Source organism: Grammomys surdaster, unplaced genomic scaffold, assembly GCF_004785775.1.
Source record: "Grammomys surdaster isolate TR1022 unplaced genomic scaffold, NIH_TR_1.0 271, whole genome shotgun sequence".
In the NCBI taxonomy this organism is placed as follows: Eukaryota; Metazoa; Chordata; class Mammalia; order Rodentia; family Muridae; genus Grammomys; species Grammomys surdaster.
Window position 1 is genome coordinate 9,339,434 of NW_021604712.1, and position 22,302 is coordinate 9,361,735.

Sequence of the window (22,302 nt, forward strand, 5' to 3'; positions counted from 1 at the left end):
ACCTGTTCAGAGCAAAGCCCAACCCAGAAGTTGCTACAGGGACATTCAGGCTCTCTGTGACAAAGGAAGTGTCCCCACCTGCCACACTCTTGTAAATCACAGAAGGTCAGGGCTAGGAGCACCTGTGAGCTTTTACTCTGTTCCTATACAGTCTGCATACAAAGGCCTAGAAGGTAACCGTGCTTAAGCTTTGAGACCAACCCATTTTAAGACAGAGCTTGGGGCCATTCTGGGGACTGTTGTGTACCCACTAACCGTATGTTCTCCGTAGCTTGCAGGGCCACATCGTGATTGTGGACAGTTTTAACTGCCTGTACTGATTAAACTGCCAGCATCTATGGTGTGCCTATCATAATGTATTCAGCCCATGGGACAGGAGCACAGCAGGGGTCAGACTGCAGGCAGCAGTGCCAGGAAAGTGAGGATTGGTTGGTAGGCAAGCAGGAAGCAGGTAGTTGATGAGCAGCCCCAGGGTGGGCAGCAACGTGTGTGCAGGGCATGTGACTGCGACTTGTGTACCTGTGCTACAGAAACACCGAAGCCCACAGCACACCAGTGCCCACTCAGCACACCACACAGACACTTCCAAAGTATGTTAATGGTTGTTGTGTAAATAGATCATCCAGCAGCCATAAACCCTAGAGAGATGACATACTTCAAAGGGAATGTCTAACTTCCAGCCTGTCCTGCCCTGCCCTCCAGGTCTGCATCTCTACCTAGACTTAAGGGTATCTTCAACTTGACTCTCCCCAAAGGAGCTCTTGACCTCTGAAACACCCAGTCCTCTTTAATGTTCCAGCGTTAGGAAATGACAACTCCACTCTTCTTCAAAACAGGATAGAACCTGGAATCATCAGTCCACTTTCCCCTCTGAACGGCAAACCCCTCACCTTTCCAAATCAGATTGCTCTGCCAACCTCCAGTGCTACTGCTGGGTCTGAGTTACCGTCATCTCTTACTGCAGTGACCTCCTGACTGACCTCCCTCTCCTTGTCTCTCTCCCACCCCCATTCAGTCTATTCAAACTGAGCTGACAGCCTATTAACGTAGGAGTTCAGATCTGTGCTCTTTGGATTTAAAATGACTGTGGGTTCTCACCGAGGTCTGTAATGACCTATTCAGCAGTACAGACTGGGTCTAAGTGACCATGTCATAGTCTGTAGCTTTACACCCTCTTCTGTTGTGTGTGGGGCTGGGGATGGCCCCGCAAATGCCCCAGGACCTTTGCACCTGACAACACCTTTACCTGTCGTGTTCTTTCCCTAGACTGTTTATGCAGCTCACTTCCTCATCTTCTTCAATTACTCAAACATCTCTCTCACGAGGCTCTCCACAGCTACCCTGCCCTGCACTGGGCTTCTCATGCATTGCCGATGGTATGTGATGTGGTACAGTCAACGGAGTGAACAGTTTGGCTAGTCCTTGACATGTTAAATACAGAGTTACCTATGACTTGACAACTCTCCCCGGTTTCTAATGAAGAGAAATAAAAATATACATCCATATAAAAACCTGTCCCCGAGTGTTTCTGTAGGCACTATTCACGATAGCGAAAGTCATCTCCCCCCTCACCCCCCATCTGTTTGTCTCCTCTGTGCTTTCTGCTAGGACAGCAGCCTCCTGCTTGGGGATCTTGCTTAATGGCTCAGTGCCCCCAGGAAATGAGCTCAGGTCTGCTCTGACCACCATCCTCTCTTCCAGTCTGTGTGCATGGAGTGTATAGGAACAGAGGCTGTGTTCTTGGAGGGAGCATGATTCTGTGGAGAAACTGATGAAGTTCATTCGGTAATGTCAGAGTTTTTTTTTTTTTTTTTTTTATTCATACCTATTCAAATTGGCCTGCAGTTTGTTTCCCACACTGATCAGTTTTCCTTCACTCCGGCTTTCTTCTAGCGAACTGAAAGGCCAGCGTTGGCTTTTGAAATTTGATTATCTATATAGTACATGAAGACATTTCATTTTGTATTTGTTGGTGCTAAAAATCAAATGTGGTCTACTGGCTGGTGTGTGTAGGAATCTGAGCGAATTTTTATTCCTCCTTATTTTTGTCCTCAACCTGCTTCTGTAGAAGGAATACTGGATAGGACCATGATGAGACCTCTCAGAAGGCCATGTCTGAGCCACAGCTATAGGCAGCTCTGAGTGGAGTGAGTATCCCTTGAGCCTGTGGTGGGCTGGACCAGTCAAGTCAGGGGATAGCAAAGAGAAAACAGGAAGTGCTGAGAAAGGCTGCTAGCTAAGAGTTTGGGTACCTGATGGTCTTAGGCAACTCCTGTGAAAGGGTAGCTCAGGCCCCCACTAAAGGGGCTGCGACCTACAGGTTGAGAACCACTGCTCTAATAGCAGCTGAGAGAGGATAGAGAACAAAAACTAACGTGAACTCCGGGACTTGGGCAGAATAAGTGTGCTGATAGAGAAGTTGCTGACGCTCTGAGGGATACAGAAATGAGGGATACAGGAAGCAGCTGCTTAGGAGTTCTGTCTGAAATGCTTGGAGCACAGGGCCATGTGCCAAGCTTAGGAGGCTACTGCAGAGCCTGGGATGAGGAGGGGCAGGGAGAGTCAGGCTCGGGTATCATCATCCGGTATGGAGTTGCGCTGCACTGGATGAGGTCCCTGGGCAGAGCCCATCAGGGAACTTGGTAGCATGCTGGGGGATGTGAAGGAGGAAGAGAGCACCAAGAGAGACTCACAGGAGTTGCCTCTGAGGTGAGGGTTCACTGCAGCTATGCGGGCGAGCACTTCCAGAAGACATGAGCCCAGCCCTGCTCTCAGGATCCTGTTTATATTGACAGATGTCACCCTATAACTTGACCTCATGGACATCATCACCACCCCATTTTCCTTTTCTTTTCGACATGTGTGTGATACGTGTACACATTCACATGTGCACACATTCACATGTGCACACATGTATGTGTTCAAAGGCCAGAGGTTAGTGGTGGGTGTCTTCCACGATCACTCTTACTTTTTGAGATACGGCCTCTCACTGAACCAATTCAGCCAGGATGGCTGGACAGCAAGCCTCACAGAGCTTCCTGTCACAGTCCTCCCATCAATGGAATCACAGACATGTGTCACAGTGCTTGGCTTTGATGTGGGTTCCTCATGCTTACATAGCTGGCACTGTATTTACCGAGCCATCTCCTCAGTCCCAAGGTAGTGGGCATCAGCAGAAGTCTGGATCCCAAGACTATAGGTTTTTTTTTTTAAGACAGGGTTTCTCTGTGTAGTCCTGGCTGTCCTGGAACTCACTCTGTAGACCAGGCTGGCCTCGAACTCCACCTGCCTCTGCCTCCCAAGTGCTGGGATTAAAGGCGTGCGCCACCACCGTCCGGCTTTTTGTTTTTGTTTTTTTTTAAGACTATAGTTTTAACCACTGTACCATGTGACCCCTATAGAGGGTGACCTCGTGGCTGAGGATGGCTGTGTAGTTTTTATGTCAACCTGACGCAGCCTAGACACATCCAGGAAGAGAAACCTCAATTACGGAAACGCCTCCCTCACTTTGCCTCCAGGTAAGTCTGTAGTGCATTTCCTTGATTTATGACAGATGTGAGAGGGAGCGGCTCGCCGTGGGTGGTACCATCCCTGTGCAGGTGGTTCTGGGTTATATAAGAAAGCAGGCCGGGCAAAGCCATGGGGAACAAGCCATGGAGAGCAAGCCAGTAACCAGTGTTCCTCCACAGGCTCTGCATTAGCTCCTGCCTTTAGCTCCTGGCCTGACTTCCCTCAGTGATGAAGTGTGATCTGAAACTGTAAGATGAAATAAACCCTTTCCCTCCCATGCTTTCGATTCTGTTTTTTTTTTGTTGTTTTGTTTTTGTTTTTTGTTTTAATCACAGCAATAGAAACCTGACTAAGAGGCTCAGACTCATTTTGAAAAGGTAATGAGGACAGAGCCGCGAACACTAACTTAGGAGACAGTGCCACAGGGGTCAGCAAAGGCCTTCTTATTTGCCCTAGCTCACCGTATTCTGCTCACAACACAGAGCAATGACTGTGGCCTGAGAGGTGAAGAGATATGCCATCAGCCTTCACGTGCTTCTGCCCATAGCACCAGCCTCACAGGCAAGTGGGCTGGTACAGGGCCAGGAAGTCTGAGGTACCCAGAGTGATGTATGCTTGACCCGGTGGCTGGCACGGAAAAGCAACCTCAAGTTTTAATGCTACGTCCATTAAAGCTTTGGAGGTTATAAAAGAAACAATGTAAGAGCCTCTGATATGAAAGTGGGAAAAGTCATTAAAATTTTATGCTTTCATATTTTTAGAATTTATCAATATTTTCTTATAATAGTTAAAGTCAGGAGGTGAATTTGAGAGAATTCTTACAAGTGACTTGTTCATTTAAAGCAAATCTTTTGGATAAAACAAACCACTGCCCCTACCCTCATAAACAACAACAATACAACACCCTAGAAGATCTCCTCTATAAGAATTGGAAGTGAATTGAGTCAAGAGCACATTAGACATTCATAAGCCGACTGAGGTGGTTTGAATATGCTCGGCCCATGGGAAATGGCACTATTAGGGGGTATGGCCTTGGAATAGGTGTAGCATTGTCAGAGGAAGTGTGTTGTGGTGTAGGTGGGCTTTGAGGACTCTTAGTGCTCAGGCTCCACCCAGTGTGGAAGACAGTCTCCTCCTGGCTGCCTTCAGATCAAGATGCAGAACTCTTGGCTCCTCTAGTACCACGTCTGCCTGCACACTGCCACGCTTCCCACCATGATGATAATGGACTGAACCTCTGAAACTATAAGCCAGTCCCAATGAAATATTTGCCTTCATAAGATTTACCTTGGTCATGGTGTCTCTTCACAGCAATAAAACCCTAACTAAGACAGAAAATATGCTTCTTCATAAGAAGGGGACAACAGTGTTCCTGGGGAGCCTGTTCCACCCAGCACTAAAAAAGACCTCAGCCTAGTCTGTGTATTTAACTATGAATCCACAGAGAGCCACGGAAAGTTTACTGGCCTCTGTGAGTGACTACCAGATGTGATGATTACCCCAGCTTTCTTTCTTTTTCCATCGCCTAGATCAATGTCTGGTCCATAGTAGTTATTCAATAAATATTTGTTAGGTAAATTATTAACTAGAGGGAGTTACAGAAAGGTATAAAAAGTATCAGAGATACAAACCATCCAAAACAAAAATTCAGGGAAAAAAATTCTAGGGGCTGGAAAGAAGGCTCAGTAATTAAAAGCACTTGCTGCTTTTTCAAAGAGCCAGAGCTCAGGTCTTAGCACCCATGTCAGGCATTTACAGCAGCCTGCAACTCCTGCTCCAGAGAATCTCACATCCTCCTCTGGCCTCTCTGGGTACCACAATGTACGTGGCAAACACTCACATTAGATGTATATACATATGTGCATATGCATAAATAAAAGTAAATCTTAACAAGGAAGAAAGGAAGGAAGGAAGGAAGGAAGGAAGGAAGGAAGGAAGGAAGGAAAGAAGGAAGGACTGGAGAGAGAGTTCAGTGGTTCAGATCATTGGTTGTTCTTCCAGAAGACCTGAGTTCAATCCCTAGCACCCACACAATGGCTTACAACCATCTGTAACTTCAGTTCCAGAAGATCTGGTGCTGCTTTCTGGCCTCCGCAGCCACCAAGCATGCAAGTGTGGCACAGACAAAACACCCATACATATAAAATAAAAATGTAAATTTAAATAAGAAAACCCATTTGACTTAGAATAGCACCCAAAAGAACAAGATGCTTTGTAAGTAATAAGCGTAGTCAGGGCAGCACAAAGCCAGAGGCATACCGAAAACCAAAAGCAAAACCTTATTGACAGTGAAATAAAGCCAATGAAAGGGAAAGTATCCATGACGATGGACTAGGAGAGCTACTATTAAGATGCCCACATGCCCCAAAATGATTTAACTGCTGTGAGAGTTTTAAAAAAAGAAGGACATTCACAGGGTCACCCTGAAAGCCATATAAATTCACAAGGAATCCAAAACAGCCAAAGCAATTTTGAAAAATAACAAAGTTGGAAGGCTGGATTTGTAAAGCCATGCAATACAACAGAACTGAGAGCCCAACTAAATCCTTGTACCCATCACAGTGGGTTCTAACAGCAGCACCTGGGTCATGTGATGGAGAAAGACTATTACCTTCAATAAATGGTACTTGGCCTTGTGCAAAGGATGAATTTGGCTCTACTTCTCAAGATATATATGTTAGTCTCTTAGTTATATTTTATTGCTGTGATAAGACACCATGACCAGGCAACTTATAAAGGAAAGTGTTTAATACGGGGATAGTTAGAGTTTCCGAAGGTTAGGCCATCATGGTGGGGAACATAACGGCAGGCAGGCACATGGCACTGGAACAGTTGCTGAGAGCTTACATCTTGATTCACACGAATGAGGCAGAGTGAACGTTAGCTGGGAGTGGCATGGGTTTTTGAAACCTCAAAGCCCCTCTGCTCATGACACACCTCCCACCTCCTCCAACAGGGCCAGACCTCCGAATCTTTCTCAAATAGTTCCACCAACCAGGGCCCAGGTATTCAAACACACGAGCATACAGGAGACATTCTTATTTAAACTACCACAATTAGCTAAAATGGTTCCAATATCCAAATTAAAGAGCCAAAGCTACAACATCCCTAACGAGAACATAGGAATAAATCTCTGTGACACTCCGTCTTAGTTAGAGTTTTGTGGCTGTGAAGAGACACTATGACCATGGCAACTCTTATGAAAGAGAACATTTAACTGGGGCTGGCTTCTAGTCTCAGCGGTTCAGTTCATTATTGTGAGGGCGGGAAGCATGGCAGGATGCAGGCAGACGTGGTGCTGGAGAGGTAGTTGATCCGAAGGCAGCAAAAGGAGACTGTGTGCCACACTGGGGCATAACTTGAGCCTGTGAAACTCAAAGCCTACCATCACAGTGACACACTTGTCCAACAAGGCCACACCTAGTCTAAACAAGGCCACACCTACTAATAATGCCACTCCCTAAGGGCCTATGGAGGCCAATTACATTCACGCCACCATTTACTATGTTAGCGTGCTGGTTTCAACTCGAAATTTATCCGGGAAGAGGAAGCCTTAATTGTGTAATAGACTCCTATGAGACTGGCCTGTGGGCATCAGTGGGGAGAGTTTTCTTGATTGTTAATTGATATGGGTGGGCCCAGCCCAATATAGGTTGGGCAAGTGGGCCTGGGCTTGTAAGAAAGGTAACTGAGGAAGCCATCAGGAACAGGCCAGTAAGCAGCCCTCCTCCATGGCTTCTCTTTCAGTTTCTGCCTCTTCCTGCCTTGAGTTCCTGCCCAGGCATCCCTGGACGATGGACTCTATAAGCCAAATAAACCCTATCTTTCTCCAAGCTGCATTTGATCATGCGTGGTGTTTATCACAGCAACAGAAAGCAAGCTAGGAGAGTTAACCATTTTTTAAAAATATGATACCAAAAAAAGAGGAAAAACAAAACCCAAGAGAAACAAGATAACTGGGTGTCATCACAAAGTTCTGTGTACCAAAGGATCCTATCACTCAAGTGAGTACAGCCCACAGGATGAGAAAAATATTTTCAAATCACATATGTGATAAAAACAACTCAACAATACAAAACCAAGGAAACCAATTTTTTTTTTAAAAGAAAAAAAAGAAAAAAAAGGCAAAGTACTTGAACAAACATCTCTCCGAGGAATATATGCAAACGAATGAGGAGAACATGAAAAGGTATTTAACTTCCATAGTCATCAGGGAATTGCAAATCAAAACCACAGATACCACTCCACACCCACAGGATGGTTTTTAGCACAAAGAAAAGTAAATGGCAAGTGCTAGGGCGGAGAAGCCCCACCTCCCCGACACTGGCAAACGCAAAAGGGTTCGAAGAGTCAGAGTCAGCAATTCCACTCCCAGGTATAAAACTGGAGGCAACAAAACCCATGTCTGTGTACATGGATGTTCCTGAAAGCGTAACTCACAAAGGAAAGACTGTGAAAATAAGTTGTGCTTCTGTCAGCCAATGACTGAATAGTATGCTTGTCCAGTGGAGTGTTATTTGGTCACGAAAGCAATGTAGTCTGATGTATACTATGCCATACTCTGGCCTTGAATATAACGCTGAAGGAAAGAACGCACACAGCATGCCTCTATTTACAGAAAATGTCCAGGATAGAAAAATTCAGAGACAAGAGATAAACTGGTGGTAGGCAGGGAGTGGAGCCGAGGAGGGGATGGGAGCACTCTGAAGGGGTGAGGTGTTCTGGAGACAGATGGGATGGTTGCACACTATCATGAATAGACAAAAGTTACTGACCTTGAAAATGATTATGGTATTGAATGTTATCCCCATAAGACAAAGACTCAGCAGCACCACTGCCTTTTAATAAAGCATTGACACATAAAAGAGGTTGTGAAATACCAAGGGCCACTGACCTTGTTTCTCTGGGTTGCGGACCTGCGATGGGATATCCTGGACTTCCAGAGTCCATTCCCCTTCAGCCTTTTCTCCCCAGCAGTGGACGGTCATGAATTCCCAGTTTGTGAACCCCTCATTGGAAAAATCCAGCAATCTGCAATTGGAAATGCTGAGTTAGAAATTGAAGGCCCAGCCTGGGGAGCCAGGCCCGGGGTGTGGGTGGGGCAGCTCCAGGAGGCTGACTCATCCACCTAGGGGTAGAGGTCAGTTCTCTCCTTTTGCCTTGTCGGCCCCAGGGAATCTAGTTCAGGCTTGAAGGCAAGTGCCCTTACCCAAAAGACTGTCTTGCTGTTTGCTTTCCAAACTCTTACGTCGAGGCCAACTCCATTAATTCACAGAGCCTTCCTAATATTTGAAAGGCAGTGTGGCCTTCGTGCCCCATAATAGACTGGCCTGGCCCATTTGCTCCCCTGGGAGAGGCCTGGGGAAGGGGAAGAGGACGTTTTCTGAACACATTCAGGTGGAGCTCCCCAACTCTTTGGAGATTTGATGAACCTCCTTTCTCCTTCCAGACTAGAAGGATGTATTGGCTGGATTCCTTTGCCAGTTTGGCACAAACTAAAGTCATCATCAAGAAAGGAGCCTCAGTTGAGGAAATGCCCTCATGAGACCCAGCTGTAAGGCATTTTCTCAATTAGAGATCAATAGGGAAGTGCCTACTGTGGGCGGTGCCATCCCTAAGATGGTGGTCCTGGGTTCTATAAGAAAGCAGGCTGAGGCCTTTAATCCCAGCACTTGGGAGGCAGAGACAGGTGGATTTCTGAGTTCGAGGCCAGCCTGGCCTACAGAGTGAGTTCCAGGTCAGGCAGGGCTATGCAGGGAAACCCTGCCACGAAAAACAAAACAAAACAAAACAAAACAAACAAACAAGCAAACAAACAAAAAGAAAGCAGGCTGAGCAAGCCATGAGGAACAAACCAGTAAGTGGCATCCCTCTATGGCTTCTGCATCAGCTCCCACCTTCAGGTTTCTGCCCTCTTCCAGTTCCTGTCCTGATTTCCTTCGATGAATAGCAATATGGAAGTGTAAGCCAAATAAATGCTTAAGTGTAAGCCAAACAAACGTTTTTCTCCCCAATTTGCTTTTTGAACATGATGTTTTACAGCAATAGAAACCCTAACTAAGACAAAGGTCTTCCCTCAGCTGCCTCCACAAGCCCCTGGACCTTCTGGCTCCTCCATTTTTCATGGTTCAAAGAGAAACAGAAAGGAACTGCTACTGATTTCTTCTTCCTTTTCTGGCAGCATTGAGGGAGTGAACCCAAGACCTTATGTATGCTAGGCAAGCACTCTACCACTGAGCTGCATCCCCCAGTCCTCTTTTTTTTTTTTTTTGGTTTTTCGAGACAGGGTTTCTCTGTATAGCCCTGGCTGTCCTGGAACTCACTCTGTAGACCAGGCTGGCCTCGAACTCAGAAATCCGCCTGCCTCTGCCTCCCAAGTGCTGGGATTAAAGGCATGCGCCACCACTGCCCAGCCCCCCCAGTCCTCTTAAAGTAGGCATTTCTACTTGGGGATAAGAACTTGCACTTAAGGCTGGACTCTTATACTGTTCATCAGGAGTTCAAATATGGAAGTTCTATTCTATTCTGGTTTGGAGGCTCCCTGAACACTTGGAACTGTGATGTTGTTCAAGGGAACTTTCTTTGCAGGGGAATAATCCTAAGAAACTGCCAAGGTCAAGGTTGACTTACATACAAAGCCAAGTAGAACCTAACACACTGGAGCTAAAACAAGGACGGTCTTGTAGATGCCGAGGCCCTTAGGAGTGCCAGCTTTCAATGTGGAAACTAGCAAGCTGAAGTGCCTGAGGAGTCCAGGAAGATGTGGAGTAAGGTAGAAGGTAACAGATCCCCAAACCACAATCTTGATATCATGCACAGACTCTTGGCAAAACACCAAATTCCCAAGACTAGAGTGACTGCCAGGTGGCCCCAAGGCAGTGCTTTCAAGTACTTGCAGGCACTGCTAGCAACCCTGGCATTCCTAACAAACCCACAGGGCCCGCTCTGCGTTGCAGGGAGCTCAAGCACCTGGACTGAGACAGAAGGGTGAATGACAGGTTGGAGGGGAAGGAAATCGGAGCTGGCAGTGAGCATGTTAAGTGCTGGAAGGTTCTTATAGTCCAGAGGGCTAAACTGATTTCAGCAGGAAACAAGCAGTAGCCAAGCATAGTAATCTATATTATTATATTTGATTCTTATAATATCCTCAATGCTTATGGATGAGTGGGATGGCATATCCAGATGAGGAATAAAGAGAGGCCGAATGCCTAGGTCCCAAAAGCTGGATGTGATGTGCAGAGACTGGTATAAAAGCTTGCCTTGCCAGGCTAAAGCACAAGCCTGTATTCCCTGCATCACTCTGCCTACACTGCCCCTAGCTCCCAGCCACTAAGCCTCCTTATGCCCTTGAGTACCTACGCCAGGACCTCTCAGGCAAGCTCTGCCTGAGGTCACAAAGGAGTCAGAAGTCTAATGCTCAGGCCAGATGCTAGCAGAGAGCAGGGAGCAGAAATACCCTATGGCAAACTTGCCCTCCACTTGGCTCTAGCCAGGCTAGAAAAGTGGGCCCGGGAGGATGAGCATCCATGTTTTCAGCAAATGCTAGAAATATAGATCTTTAGACAAATATTTTAAAATGTGGAAGTAAAACGTCATGGAGCTTCAGCTTGCTGGCTGGCTTCCTCAAACAGTAGATGCCCCTGGTGACCTCCCCCCATGTAGAGGTTGAGCAAGACTGGGTGTGGCTGGACATGGCTGAGGTCACCTTCAGGAGAGGAGATGCCTCTACACTGGTCTTCTGCTAGGAAGGTGGGGGCTGGTAGGGACTCCTGGAACCTACCCACTAAGATTGCTCTAGGGTTGACTTGAATAGACTGAGGACAAAGCTGATGCCAGGCCCGTTGTCTGCTGCTTGCTGCCCATCTGTGGGCTGCTGATCCTGGAGGTCACATAGAGGGCTGGAAGGCATAGCACATATTCCCTCTTCTTGGGACAGTGATGCTGGCAACACTTTATTGCTCTCTGACAGCTCTGTCTTATGCAATAGGAGTCATCAGAGTGGTTAAGAAAAACAGTGTATCCTGTCTGACCTTGTAAGGACATTTCCTACATACCTTGCCTCCCAGGCTTCCGACATCCCAGGATAAGGGCTATGGCAGACAGGGTGCACCTAATCCCAGGTGCTTCCTCAAGGGCTGAGGGACACATGCAAATTCTAGAAATACTGGGTTGTCTGTGAAACTTTTTACTCTGTTTCTTAGCTAGAAAGAGACAATATATATCCCAACTCTCCCTGGGTTCCCTCTGCTCTAGTTACCTGAATGCTATTTAAGCCCATCCAAGCTAGCACTTCCCGTCATGTCATAACTACACGTAAGACATTCACAACATAACTGCACAGTGCAGTCTTTCACAACCCCCTCAGGAAGCTGGGGAAGCTCCAGCAGTCCCAAATCCCAGCTCAAGCCTTTGTGGGAGAAGGCTTTGGAGAACAGCCTGGGAACCTTCCCTGCACCTCACCAGCAATACCTGGCCTTCAGGAGCATCCCAGAACTGAAGGGGGAGATCTCCCAAAGAAATACAAACATTAGAGGTACGTCAGCTTAAGTGACAACCAACTAGGATCGTCACAACTTTCATTGCACTTCTAAGAGCAATGGGACATAACATGAACTCCACTCCAACAACAGGTAACAACTCCTATTACTTCTTGAAGATTAAAGTTTCACAGGTCTATTTCAAAGGCGCTAGCCTGCTCTTCAGGGTTGTGGGTTCTGCCTGGATAGACCCAGAGAGAACCTCCACTTCCCTAAGCAGAGGATCTTGCCAGGATCCGGAGTAAATAGGGCCTTCATGAGCAAATGCTGGAGAGAGTAGTCTTACCTCTTTGCCAAAAGTTGAGACTTGGTTCCAGAGGGAGAAATCAGGTGGATCTGGAGATCGCCCCTGCGTGGGTGTGAGATGGAGATTCGGACTACCACATGCTCGAGGTATACCACACGCTGGTCTGAGTGGTCCGCACAGGCATTGGTCAGGGCTGTGGTCCGCAGCACCTGCACTATGGGGATGCTCCTGGGGAGGAAAAGCAAGTACAGTGCCGGATACCCAAGTCTTAGTCTCAAACAGGAAGGATATGGACTTCAATGCTGAGTCTGCCCTTCCTCTGCTGTGGCCTCTGGGTGCTGGGAGCCCCCAGGGAGTCACAGAGGTCTCACTCTTAGGTGATCTATTCTAACCACTGTTGGGAAAACTTTATGGTTATAAAATTTTTTAAAAAATGTATCTTTATGCACACTAGGGGGCCAATGTTTCTAGGGACCTTCCCTTTGGAACCCAAGAGTTATCTGTCTTTAAATAGTATTGTGGCCAGCTCACTTTCTCAAGGGCTTTAGCCTTGGAGATAGCATTACGAATCGCTGACCAACCAGCACAAGGCACTGGTGGGAAAGCTTACAAGGATTAAGTCATCCATCTGGGAGAAGGAAGGACTGTATCAGTGTCACACAGCTTCAGTCTCTAGGCCATGTCTCCTTGGGTTAACCCACACTCGAGGGACCGATTTGCTGCTGCTGAATTTGCTGCAGTCACTCTGCCTCCAGTCAGTCTCCTGGAAGACTGCCAACCCATTGCCCCATGAAGGAAATGAATGATGGCACTTCCATGACTAGGCTCTTCTGTCACCTGGGACAGAAGCTGACGACAAGCCCATCTCCAGTCACTCAAAAATCATTCCCGCCAGTTTTTGGAAGCACAAAACAGACACAAATCCTGTGCCTACAGGCTGCTTTGAGAGTTTGTGTCTCTAAATGCTTGGCCCCTTCCCACCAATTTGTAAACTGAATAAAGATGGCATTCTTTGGTGGAAACCTGATTGACATGGAACAGCACATTAGTAATTCCCCGATACATGGCCTGAACTGGGAATGCTTTTCCCTCTGTGCGGGGCTTCCCTCTAGAGAGGCCCGGAACAAACATGCGTTTGGAGTCTCTTAGGAATGGATTCGCTGGGCTCTACTGGGCCTGACTCATAAGAAAACATTCAAAACAGCTAGAAATGGTGATGTAATGCCCCCGAGACTCTGTAAATATTTGAAAAACACACTTTGCATGTACCATAAATTGACTTAGAGGCTGGCTTCTTTCATTGCTTTCTCCGAGCTTTACTGTCTGGGTTTAGGCACCCCCACCACTGTGGTAGATCCAGAATATAGCAGAAAGTTCCAGAGAGGCCCAGGCCCACAGGGTCCACATACTCTTTCAGGTAAAGTGTTCACCTGTAGTATCCTGACTATACACTCAAAAGAGAAACTGAGCATGTTGGTGACAAACAGCTCCTTAGTGATGGGAGGGAAACAAAGTCACTGGTGTCCTGCCACTGGGCTTTGAAATATGATGGCCCAAGACCCAGGAGTGAGGTCACTCTTAAGTTAACAGTTTCACAAGTAGAATAGCAGCATCAAGGCAAACAAAGTTCTAACCAGGATTAAAACACTGTTTTCTCCCTTGGCCTTTTACTAACTATTGGAGAGAACAATCACCACTCTAGAAAGAGACCTAGAATCCTATTGGGGAAACCTGGGTCCCACAGATAAGAACACAGGATGTAAGCGAACAGGTGAAGACAAGACAGCCAAACCCTGGTGGCCTGGTGAGCTCACAACTGCCCAGCTCAGGGCTCAATGCACCCAGACCCAGAGGAAAAGCTCATTTCACTTAGCTTCACTTGTCTTAGTGTGACTGGCTCCTGCTAAGGGACTCCCGACTGCTGGGAGAGGACTCTGGGCTGGTCTCCCCCACAGGAAGCCAGTCTGCTGCAGTGCCAGGCTGGTGGGCCGGTGGGCAGTTTGGCCCCCCGCAGGAGTTAATGGCGTCTCCTGTCTCGGTTTTCACAGCCAAAATATTAAGCTTCTCTGGGGCTAGGGACCAGCCTGCCCGGGGCATAAAGCTAACTGTAACAATTAGTTTTTATGTGAAATCTCTTTAAGTGGGAAATCACTCAGCCACCAGGACTCCTCATTCCTGCATGTTTGAGGGGAGGGCTGGTAGCCTGGATGCTCCTCACTGCAAGAGCAAGATACTTCACTGCTTCTTATACTTTCTACTTCTGCTGTTGAAGCAAATAGCCTAATGCTCCAACTGAGGGGCTCTTACATTTCTTAATGAAAAGCTAAAGGAAGGAGCCTTTGAGATGGTTAGAATAGCCAAGCTGTAATTGTTCTTGCTTTTGACAGAAACTCCAAGAAGTCATAATGAAGCCAAGTACCAAAAGCCACTTAACTCCAAGACAGAACGTAAATGAGTTCATGAAAAGAAAACCCTATTCTGCAGTCATTGCAAAGACAATTCAGAGAATGTGAGTCAACTGTAAATTCATGTTTGTTTAAAAATCCACAGGGACTGTTTGTCACATGAATACTGTTCTTTAATCATGAGAATTGACTTAGAAAGATCTTAAAGTTCCTGACTGCAAAGGCTTCTCTGCAATTAACCTCTAAAATCGTTGCCTTGTATGGAGTCATCTTCCAAGACTCTTACTAGAATTCAATGAATTAAAGGACCCGTCTCTGCTTAAGTGAGGGGCACTGTGGATTTAGATGTGATCACTAAGGACCCAGAGATGCTACTTCCCATCCAGCCACACTTCAGGAGTGACTGCTCATCTCTAGATGGTCTCTTTGCATCCTCCAGTCTCGGGGCCCAGACTACTCTGAGGAGGCAGAGGGCTTCCAGATGGTAGCCATCATAATAACAGCCCAGTGCATCCACCCATGCTACTAATATGGTGGCCTCCTAGTCTTCTCCAATATATAAATATATATTCTCCAATATATAAATATATATCCAAGATATACAAAAATCCTAGTTTTCTGACACTTGAGACAGAGTAATACTCAAAGATAAATATTCTCAAGTAATTAAGTAATAAGAAAAGCAGAGGAAGGCAGACCCCAGTCAGAAACCCTCTACGCTGGGGCTGCTGATTTACCACCCTAGCCAAGAAGCTGCTACAAGCCATGATTTTCAGGTTCACCTGACGACCTCACTCCAGCTCCTGCACCCTTGCCCTAACAAGTTAATGCTTTCTTTCCACTCTGCAGGGCTGGGGGCAAGAACTGTCTAGTTTCTATTTCTCATCAGCCAACTCTGAAATCATGTTGGGGTACCTGTGGGAACCCAGAGATAACAGAGTCCTTCTCTCTGGTGTATTTGTCATCTGGCTGGGGACGATGGGATGATTGCCCCCTTCAGGGCCACAGAGCAGACGCTGGTTCAGGGAATGTTTTTCACTGACCTTCTAAAGAGTAGTGAGTGGATAGGTGGGAGCACACTGGAGTACACACTGTAAATTCCAGTAGGAGAAAATAACTCAGCAAGTTACCGCCCAGATCTACGTTCTTAGAATTAATGCTATCATCTCAAATAAAGACCACTTTGTTAATGATATATGATATACCACATGAGTATGTTTATATTTGGGGCTGGGAAAAGGTTGAAGCAGAGCCATGTGTAACTGAAGCTGGCCTTGAACCACCTATGTATGTGAGGATAACCTTGAACTCCTGATTTTTTTTTTTTCTGCCTCTATCTCCTGAGCACTGGAATTACATGCCCAGCAAGATGAAATTAGTTTTGATTATTAAACCATAGCATGATGTTTAGGCTATAAATAAATTGTAGCAATAAAAACAAACCTCTTCTATACTAATTTATCCTTAATTAATTGGTCTACAAAATACACAATGTTTATATTTGCAGCATGCCGTTTTCTTCTACGTCCAGTGCTAACGACGGCCTGAGATTCAGGCTGATAGGATGTTAAAGCAGATATTAAATTAAGATCCAGTTGATCCTTATTGTTTGGATTCTGAGTTTGGATTTTTACTGGCTCACTAGAAACTATTTGTGTACTCAAGTTCACCTTTGTGGTGAACATACACAAAGTAGCGAAGTCACTCAACACTCACGAGTCCTAGCTGAGGTCAGGCCAGGCCATGATCTGCTTCTTGTTTCAGCTCTCAGACTGTAAATAGGCTCCCATTTCACACTCTCTGTCGTGGTACACTTTCCATTTTCATGCTTTTTGCTGAAGTTTTGCTGCTCATAAGCTCTGTCCCCAAACATCCCAAGCACTGGATGAGGTGCTGTCTAATGCTCTTGGGCTTGAAAAGGCTACAATGTGTCCAATAGGAAAATAGATGTGTGGCATGCAGTTCATGCAGGAGTGAGGGTGCTCCAGGCTCTGAGTTCAAAGTCAGTGAGTCACCAACAGTCAGTACAAAAAGGCATCTCTAGATAGCAATCCATACAGTGAAACTGTCACCATTATCTGTCATTCACATATGAACATATCACAGGTGATACACAGAGTATCATAAGCAGTGTGGAATCCCAGAAATAAATGCAGAAAAGGCAGGATGCAGCTAACCTAGAGCCAGTTCTAGACAGGCATCTGTGAGTTGATAATCTACTGTAGAGACCATCCCCAACATTCATAGGAGGAGGGAGAAGGGAAGGAGAGTAGAGAGAGAATAAGAAACTTGAAATAAAAGAGGTCAAAAGAAGCAACAGTCTGAATGGAAGTCTTCAAAAGCAGCAAAGCTTTAAGACCCACACGTATTATGTTCTCTTGCTTTCTGCTGGCTTAGCTGACTTTTCTTGTTGTAGCCTCTTCACCATCAAGTTGGAAGCCATGGGTTGTACTGGATTGGTCTAATGGTGCTTGTATTTTAATGCTAATTTGCATGCCCCAAAATTGTTTGCCCCAAAGATGAGAGAGTCCACAAATAAGACACTGAGGAACCATGCCCCCAGTTAATTCTGATTGGTAAATAAAGACAGCAGCAGCCAATAGCTGGGGAGAAGAGACACAGGTGGGGTTTAGGTTTCCTGGGCTAGGGACCATGAGGAAGGAGGAGAGAGAGAGAGAGGGAGCCCCCATGAGCTAAGGACCAAGAGAACATGGCTCAGAGGGCTGCCTGGTTAGAGAAAAGAGCAGTCCAGATGGAACATAGAAAGTAATAACTTGGGAAATGGATGGGGAGGTAGAATCTAACAGCATGGAGGGTAGGCAGCTGTCCAGCTATAGTGCTGCTTAAGGCATATTAAAATATAAAGGCTGTGTGTGTGTCTTTTATCCAGGAACATAAATGGTCAAAGGCAGGAAGAAACCCCACACGGGGATATTTTTAAAATATCTTTTACTACAATAGATGTCACAGACTGCTTCACAGAGTCTGGAATTTTTAAAATGCAGGGAAGTACTGACCAGAAAACCCAATGGGTCAACTGTGATTTTAATAATTCACAGGAATTATATATACTAGGCTTGGCTTTCTTTTTCACTTGAATAAAAGCTATGAAAGGATTCACTTTGCCCTTCTCTTCACAGAGATTCTAAGCCATTCAGCACAGACAGAAGTCATGCCTTATGATCCCTTTACCATCCTTTCACAGAAGAAAGGCACTAAGTCAGCGGTTCTCAACCTGTGCGTTTCTACCCCTTTGGGGATGAATGACCCTTTCTTTCACGGAGGTCACCTAAGACCATTGGAAAACTCGGGTCCATTTACATTAAGATTCATGACAGTAGCAAAATTACAGTTACAAAGTAGTAACAAAAGTAATTTTGTGGTTGGGAGTCACCACAACATGAGGAACTGTATCAAAGGGTTGCAGCAAGAGGAAGTTGAGAACCATGGCTCTAAATAGATTAAAATTACCTGTGACCCAAAGCAGGTAAGGGTATCCTTAACCTGCGTGTGCTTGGATATCACAGGAACAGTGATCCAGGTCACACTTAGGTTTTCACCCAGTAATATCCACAGGACCCTAACAAGGGAGCCTCTGCTGTCCTTAGGGTCACATGACTGTCCACTGTTCTTTCATTAGAGTTAGCACCTGTGGGAAAACTGTCCATGACAGCCTTGCACTATGGCCCCTGTGGAGGAAGCTTTTGTTCTAGTCCTGACTATTGTGGGGTTTGGGGGTCAGGTAGGGACAACAGGCTGTGGAATCTACCCAGCAAGGTTCAGTAAGAGCAGAGGGCCTGTCACCTAAGACACTCTTTCAGTGGTCCTCTCTCCTGATGGGTTCCCTGACCTTACCCTAACATACTTTTACTTAAAGGCAAGTGTCCCTAGACATTCAGTGTCCAGATTAGAAACACCCTGAGTCCCATCAAGATAGTTCTTCTCTACACCAGGGAAGCTTTTTCTTCAGATTACAAAGAACCAAGGTTAGCATTCTCTTGGGGCGTGCGTGCATGTGTGTGGGTTGTGTGTGTTTGTGTGTGTGGGGTGATCCTGTATCTGTTGTGACAGTCATCATAGGCGGAACACATGCTGCAGCCCTTCCTACTCCCTGCTGTCAGCCTCTCTGCTCCTTTCAGCCTGAGCTAACCATTCAAGGGCACACAGGACAAAGTCACTCAACAGAGGGGTGCCAGAGGCTACTGAGTGCCAGTACCCTGTGGTCTTTTGGGGGCACAGTGGCTTGATGCTAGTTTTTAAGCAAGGCTGGGTGAGCAGCAAGGGGAGTCCTTGTCAGTCACTGTCCTGGTTAGTGAGGTTCTGTTTTTCTGAGTCACAGGAGGACCTACCCTGTTCAGAAGGAGGAGGTATCACACTCAGGGCTGGGACAGGAGTTGTCCTACACAGAGGGATGAATGCTCCAATAATACCCTAGCTATTCCAACTCAGGACCCTACACATCACCCTAGAGCTAGTAGGTGCAGCCATAATGCCTTCCAGACTCTGAACTTAAAGTCTGGTGCACATAATGCTTTGACCTTTGGTCACAGCGGGGTAGCACTTCCTTTCATCAAGAGGAAAAAAAAGATCAACATGCCCCATTCAATACATAGTATACACACAGATGTTCTCGCTCTCTGGCCCATTCCTCTCTCCTCCAGTTTTCTCTCTCTCTCCCTCTTGCTCTCTTGTGCTCACTCTGCAGGGGCATGGGAAGCAGCTGAGGCCAGATTTAAGGCATAAAAGCCTAGGTTCTATCAAGAGAAGAACACAGAAGGAGGCCCAGAGCAGTCAATGGGGCCTGAGTGGTGGTGGTGGTGGTGGTGGTGGTGGTGGTGGTGGTGGTGGTAAAAGCAATCGTCTGTATGGGAAACTTCCTGGCCATTTAAAGACAGGTGATCTCAGCTGAGGAAAGCTGGGTATGGGAGGCTTGCAGCTAAGAGATGGGGGTGGGGGGTGGGGTAAAACTGAGGGTGGGAGGTGGGGTGTGTGTCAGCATTCCAGGTACAGATGCCTGAACCCCTCTCCTGTAACCTGATTGCAGGAGACCTTCAGCTCTGCAGGAGGTGACACAGTGGTAGAGAGAGGCTATCTGTCCCCTACTCCAGGTGATACTGACCCCTCTGAAGGCCCTTATGTCCTTGGGAACAATCAAGTGTTGGAGTCGGGCAGGCGGTCTGAGACTGGAGGTTGGCTGAAAATTCCAGACAGAGTCAGAAACAGCGGAGGGGAAAGAGGATTTTCCTTTAGAAACAGAAGTCCGATTCTTGTTCCCTTTTGGAGTTTGCAGGGTCCTTACTTTCCTCAAAGGACAGGAACAATGTCATACTGTATGTTACGGTGGGTTCCCTCAACCTATGCTGTCTAGACTCTGTGTGCTTTCACTCAGAAAACAAAATAAAATAAAAATAAAAACAACCACTCGCCACCTAGGCACCACTTGATCATCTTAAACAGATTTCTGGCAGGAAAAGAATGCTTCATTCAGGAGCTGCCCCGCTGGGGTGCCGGGTGGGAGGGAGGTGGCCAGTACTGCAGGTCAGACAGGACAGCAAGAGCCAGGCTCCCCTAAGTGGCGGCTCCCAGCAGACAAAGTCAGCATAGGCAAAGGCCTCCTTTATCCCACCATGGCTCTATCCTTCTTAAGCTTAGCACACATGCTTTTGAGAGGAAATGAAGCCCGAAGAAGCCCACACTGGGACCTGCTTCCTGCTTGGTAGACCTGTCTGGTCTTAGAGTGATGGCCCCAGTAGCGGTGGGCCCAATTAGCCACAAGCTGGAAACATCGTGTTTTGATCGTGGCTATTCATCCAGCAAGTGTTCTCTGAACTCCCAGAGTTTTCAAGGTGTGCTTACAAAACACAACTCTCAACATCGGGTGTCAAGAGAGCTTAATCTAAGAGGTGTGCGTGTTCATGGAAGAGATGCATTTGTAGATAAAACAGTGTATCTTGCTGCCCTAGCCCCATGTCAGAGGTTGACACAGGTGTCTTCCACTATTGCTGTCCCCTTATCTTTTGAGACAGAGTCATTAAACCCAGAGTTCACTGCCTAGACTAGCTGGTCAGCAATTTCTGAGGATGCTTTTGTCTCTCTACCTCCCAGTGCTAAGGCTACAAATGTGTGCCGTCACGAACAGATTCATGTGGGTTCTGGTTGTCCAAAGTCAGGTCCTGATGCTTGAGAAGCTTCAGCTCTCTTACTGACTGAGCTATCCCTGGTTTGGGGGTTTTCATTTTTTCCTGCTGGAGATGGAACCAAGGGCTTTACACGTGCTAGGCAGGTGTCCATCGAGAGCTACCTTTCTCCAGCCCTGCTAATTACCCCATCGAGTCTTGTTCAAGTGTGTACTTCCCAAAGGTAACAAAACATCATGTTCACACTCTTAGAAAGCACAGCCACAATGACACAGTTCAGGGATAATCTGACTTCTGAACCAAGTGGCCATCTTCCCGTCAGATCCATGTCACAGTGTGTTCTCTGTTGTTTTTGTCCCAACCAACCTATGTTAACTGGTTTAAAAACACTTCCTCCAAAGGGGAGCACAGAAAAGGAGATGACGCCAGGGTCCTGCAGCCCCCTGCTTGGGGCCTGCTTAAACATTCCAGTGCTTAAGCCTTCAGAAGGTTTATGGGGCCGGATAGAAGCAATGTAGAGATGCTGTGTAGTCCGTGAGCCCCTCCCCCCACTGGCCTGCTACAGAGAAGGGGCAGGCCTCACTGCTCCTGTTCACACACAAGCTCTAGGGCAATGGGGTCGGGCTGTGGCTATGGTGACAACCTCTAGCAGGTGGAACAGGAAAGACCCTGCGGCTGCTACTCTTGTATCCCTGTGGGCAAAGCAGATCTCTGATCTCTTGGCTATGGTAACCCCATGGATGAGACTTTCTAATACAAGGCTGTGGGACTCACCCTGAGAAACAGATCCTCTACACTGGCACAAAATCTGCCACAAAAGGACAGGAGGCCTCTAAACAGTCGATCTGGATAAGCATCTCTCCTAGCTGCACAATACGTTAAGAGAAAACTCAAGGACATCTAGCTGGAAACTGCCCATGCGATCCTTCCTGGCTATGTGTAAAGAGATGTAGGGTTAGACACCTCTCCCTACCCCTGCTACATAGCCAGGTCTCATGGAGTCAGAGCAGAGCCTTACCTGGGCCTTTTGTCTGCGGCTGCCACGCACACGTGCTGGGATGGTACTGCCGTCCACTTCCTTGCCTCTAGGACCAGAGCTTCGGCATCCACCAAGCCAAACCCATAGAGATGGCTAACTGAAAAAACAGGGCCTTCAGATCCAGCTTCTCTTGCTTCCCCCAGGAAGAGAGCCATTCCCCAACTCTATGGATCTCAGGAGTATACAGCAGCTGTCACCTCAGGGTCCCTCCAAGGTGATGACAGTTGCCCCTGAGAGTTGGTCACAGGTCCAGCTTCATTACCCTCTGAACTGAACTCTTTTGGTTCAGGAGGGCTGGCTGGGACATGTATCCCATTCTGGGAGAGAGTCCAGAACTTTCTTTTGGGAGGATAAGGTTGGGTTTCTTTATGTTAGGAAGACCTGCCACCATGTGTGCTCCTGAAACTCAGACTAGACAAGAGAAACA

The 22,302-nt window shown here is 46.8% G+C and overlaps 1 protein-coding gene across 1 annotated transcript in view; it reads right to left on the minus strand.

Moving 5' to 3' along the window:
* Pcsk6 (proprotein convertase subtilisin/kexin type 6) overlaps nt 1-22,302 on the minus strand; it is a 183,895-nt gene that overhangs the window by 58,444 nt on the left and 103,149 nt on the right. The window contains exons 11-13 of the mRNA XM_028776685.1: nt 21,855-21,972; nt 12,334-12,522; nt 8,405-8,541 (exon numbers count right to left, since the gene is read on the minus strand). Of these exons, the coding sequence (XP_028632518.1) occupies nt 8,405-8,541; nt 12,334-12,522; nt 21,855-21,972 (444 nt within the window). The remainder of the gene's footprint in view (nt 1-8,404; nt 8,542-12,333; nt 12,523-21,854; nt 21,973-22,302) is intronic.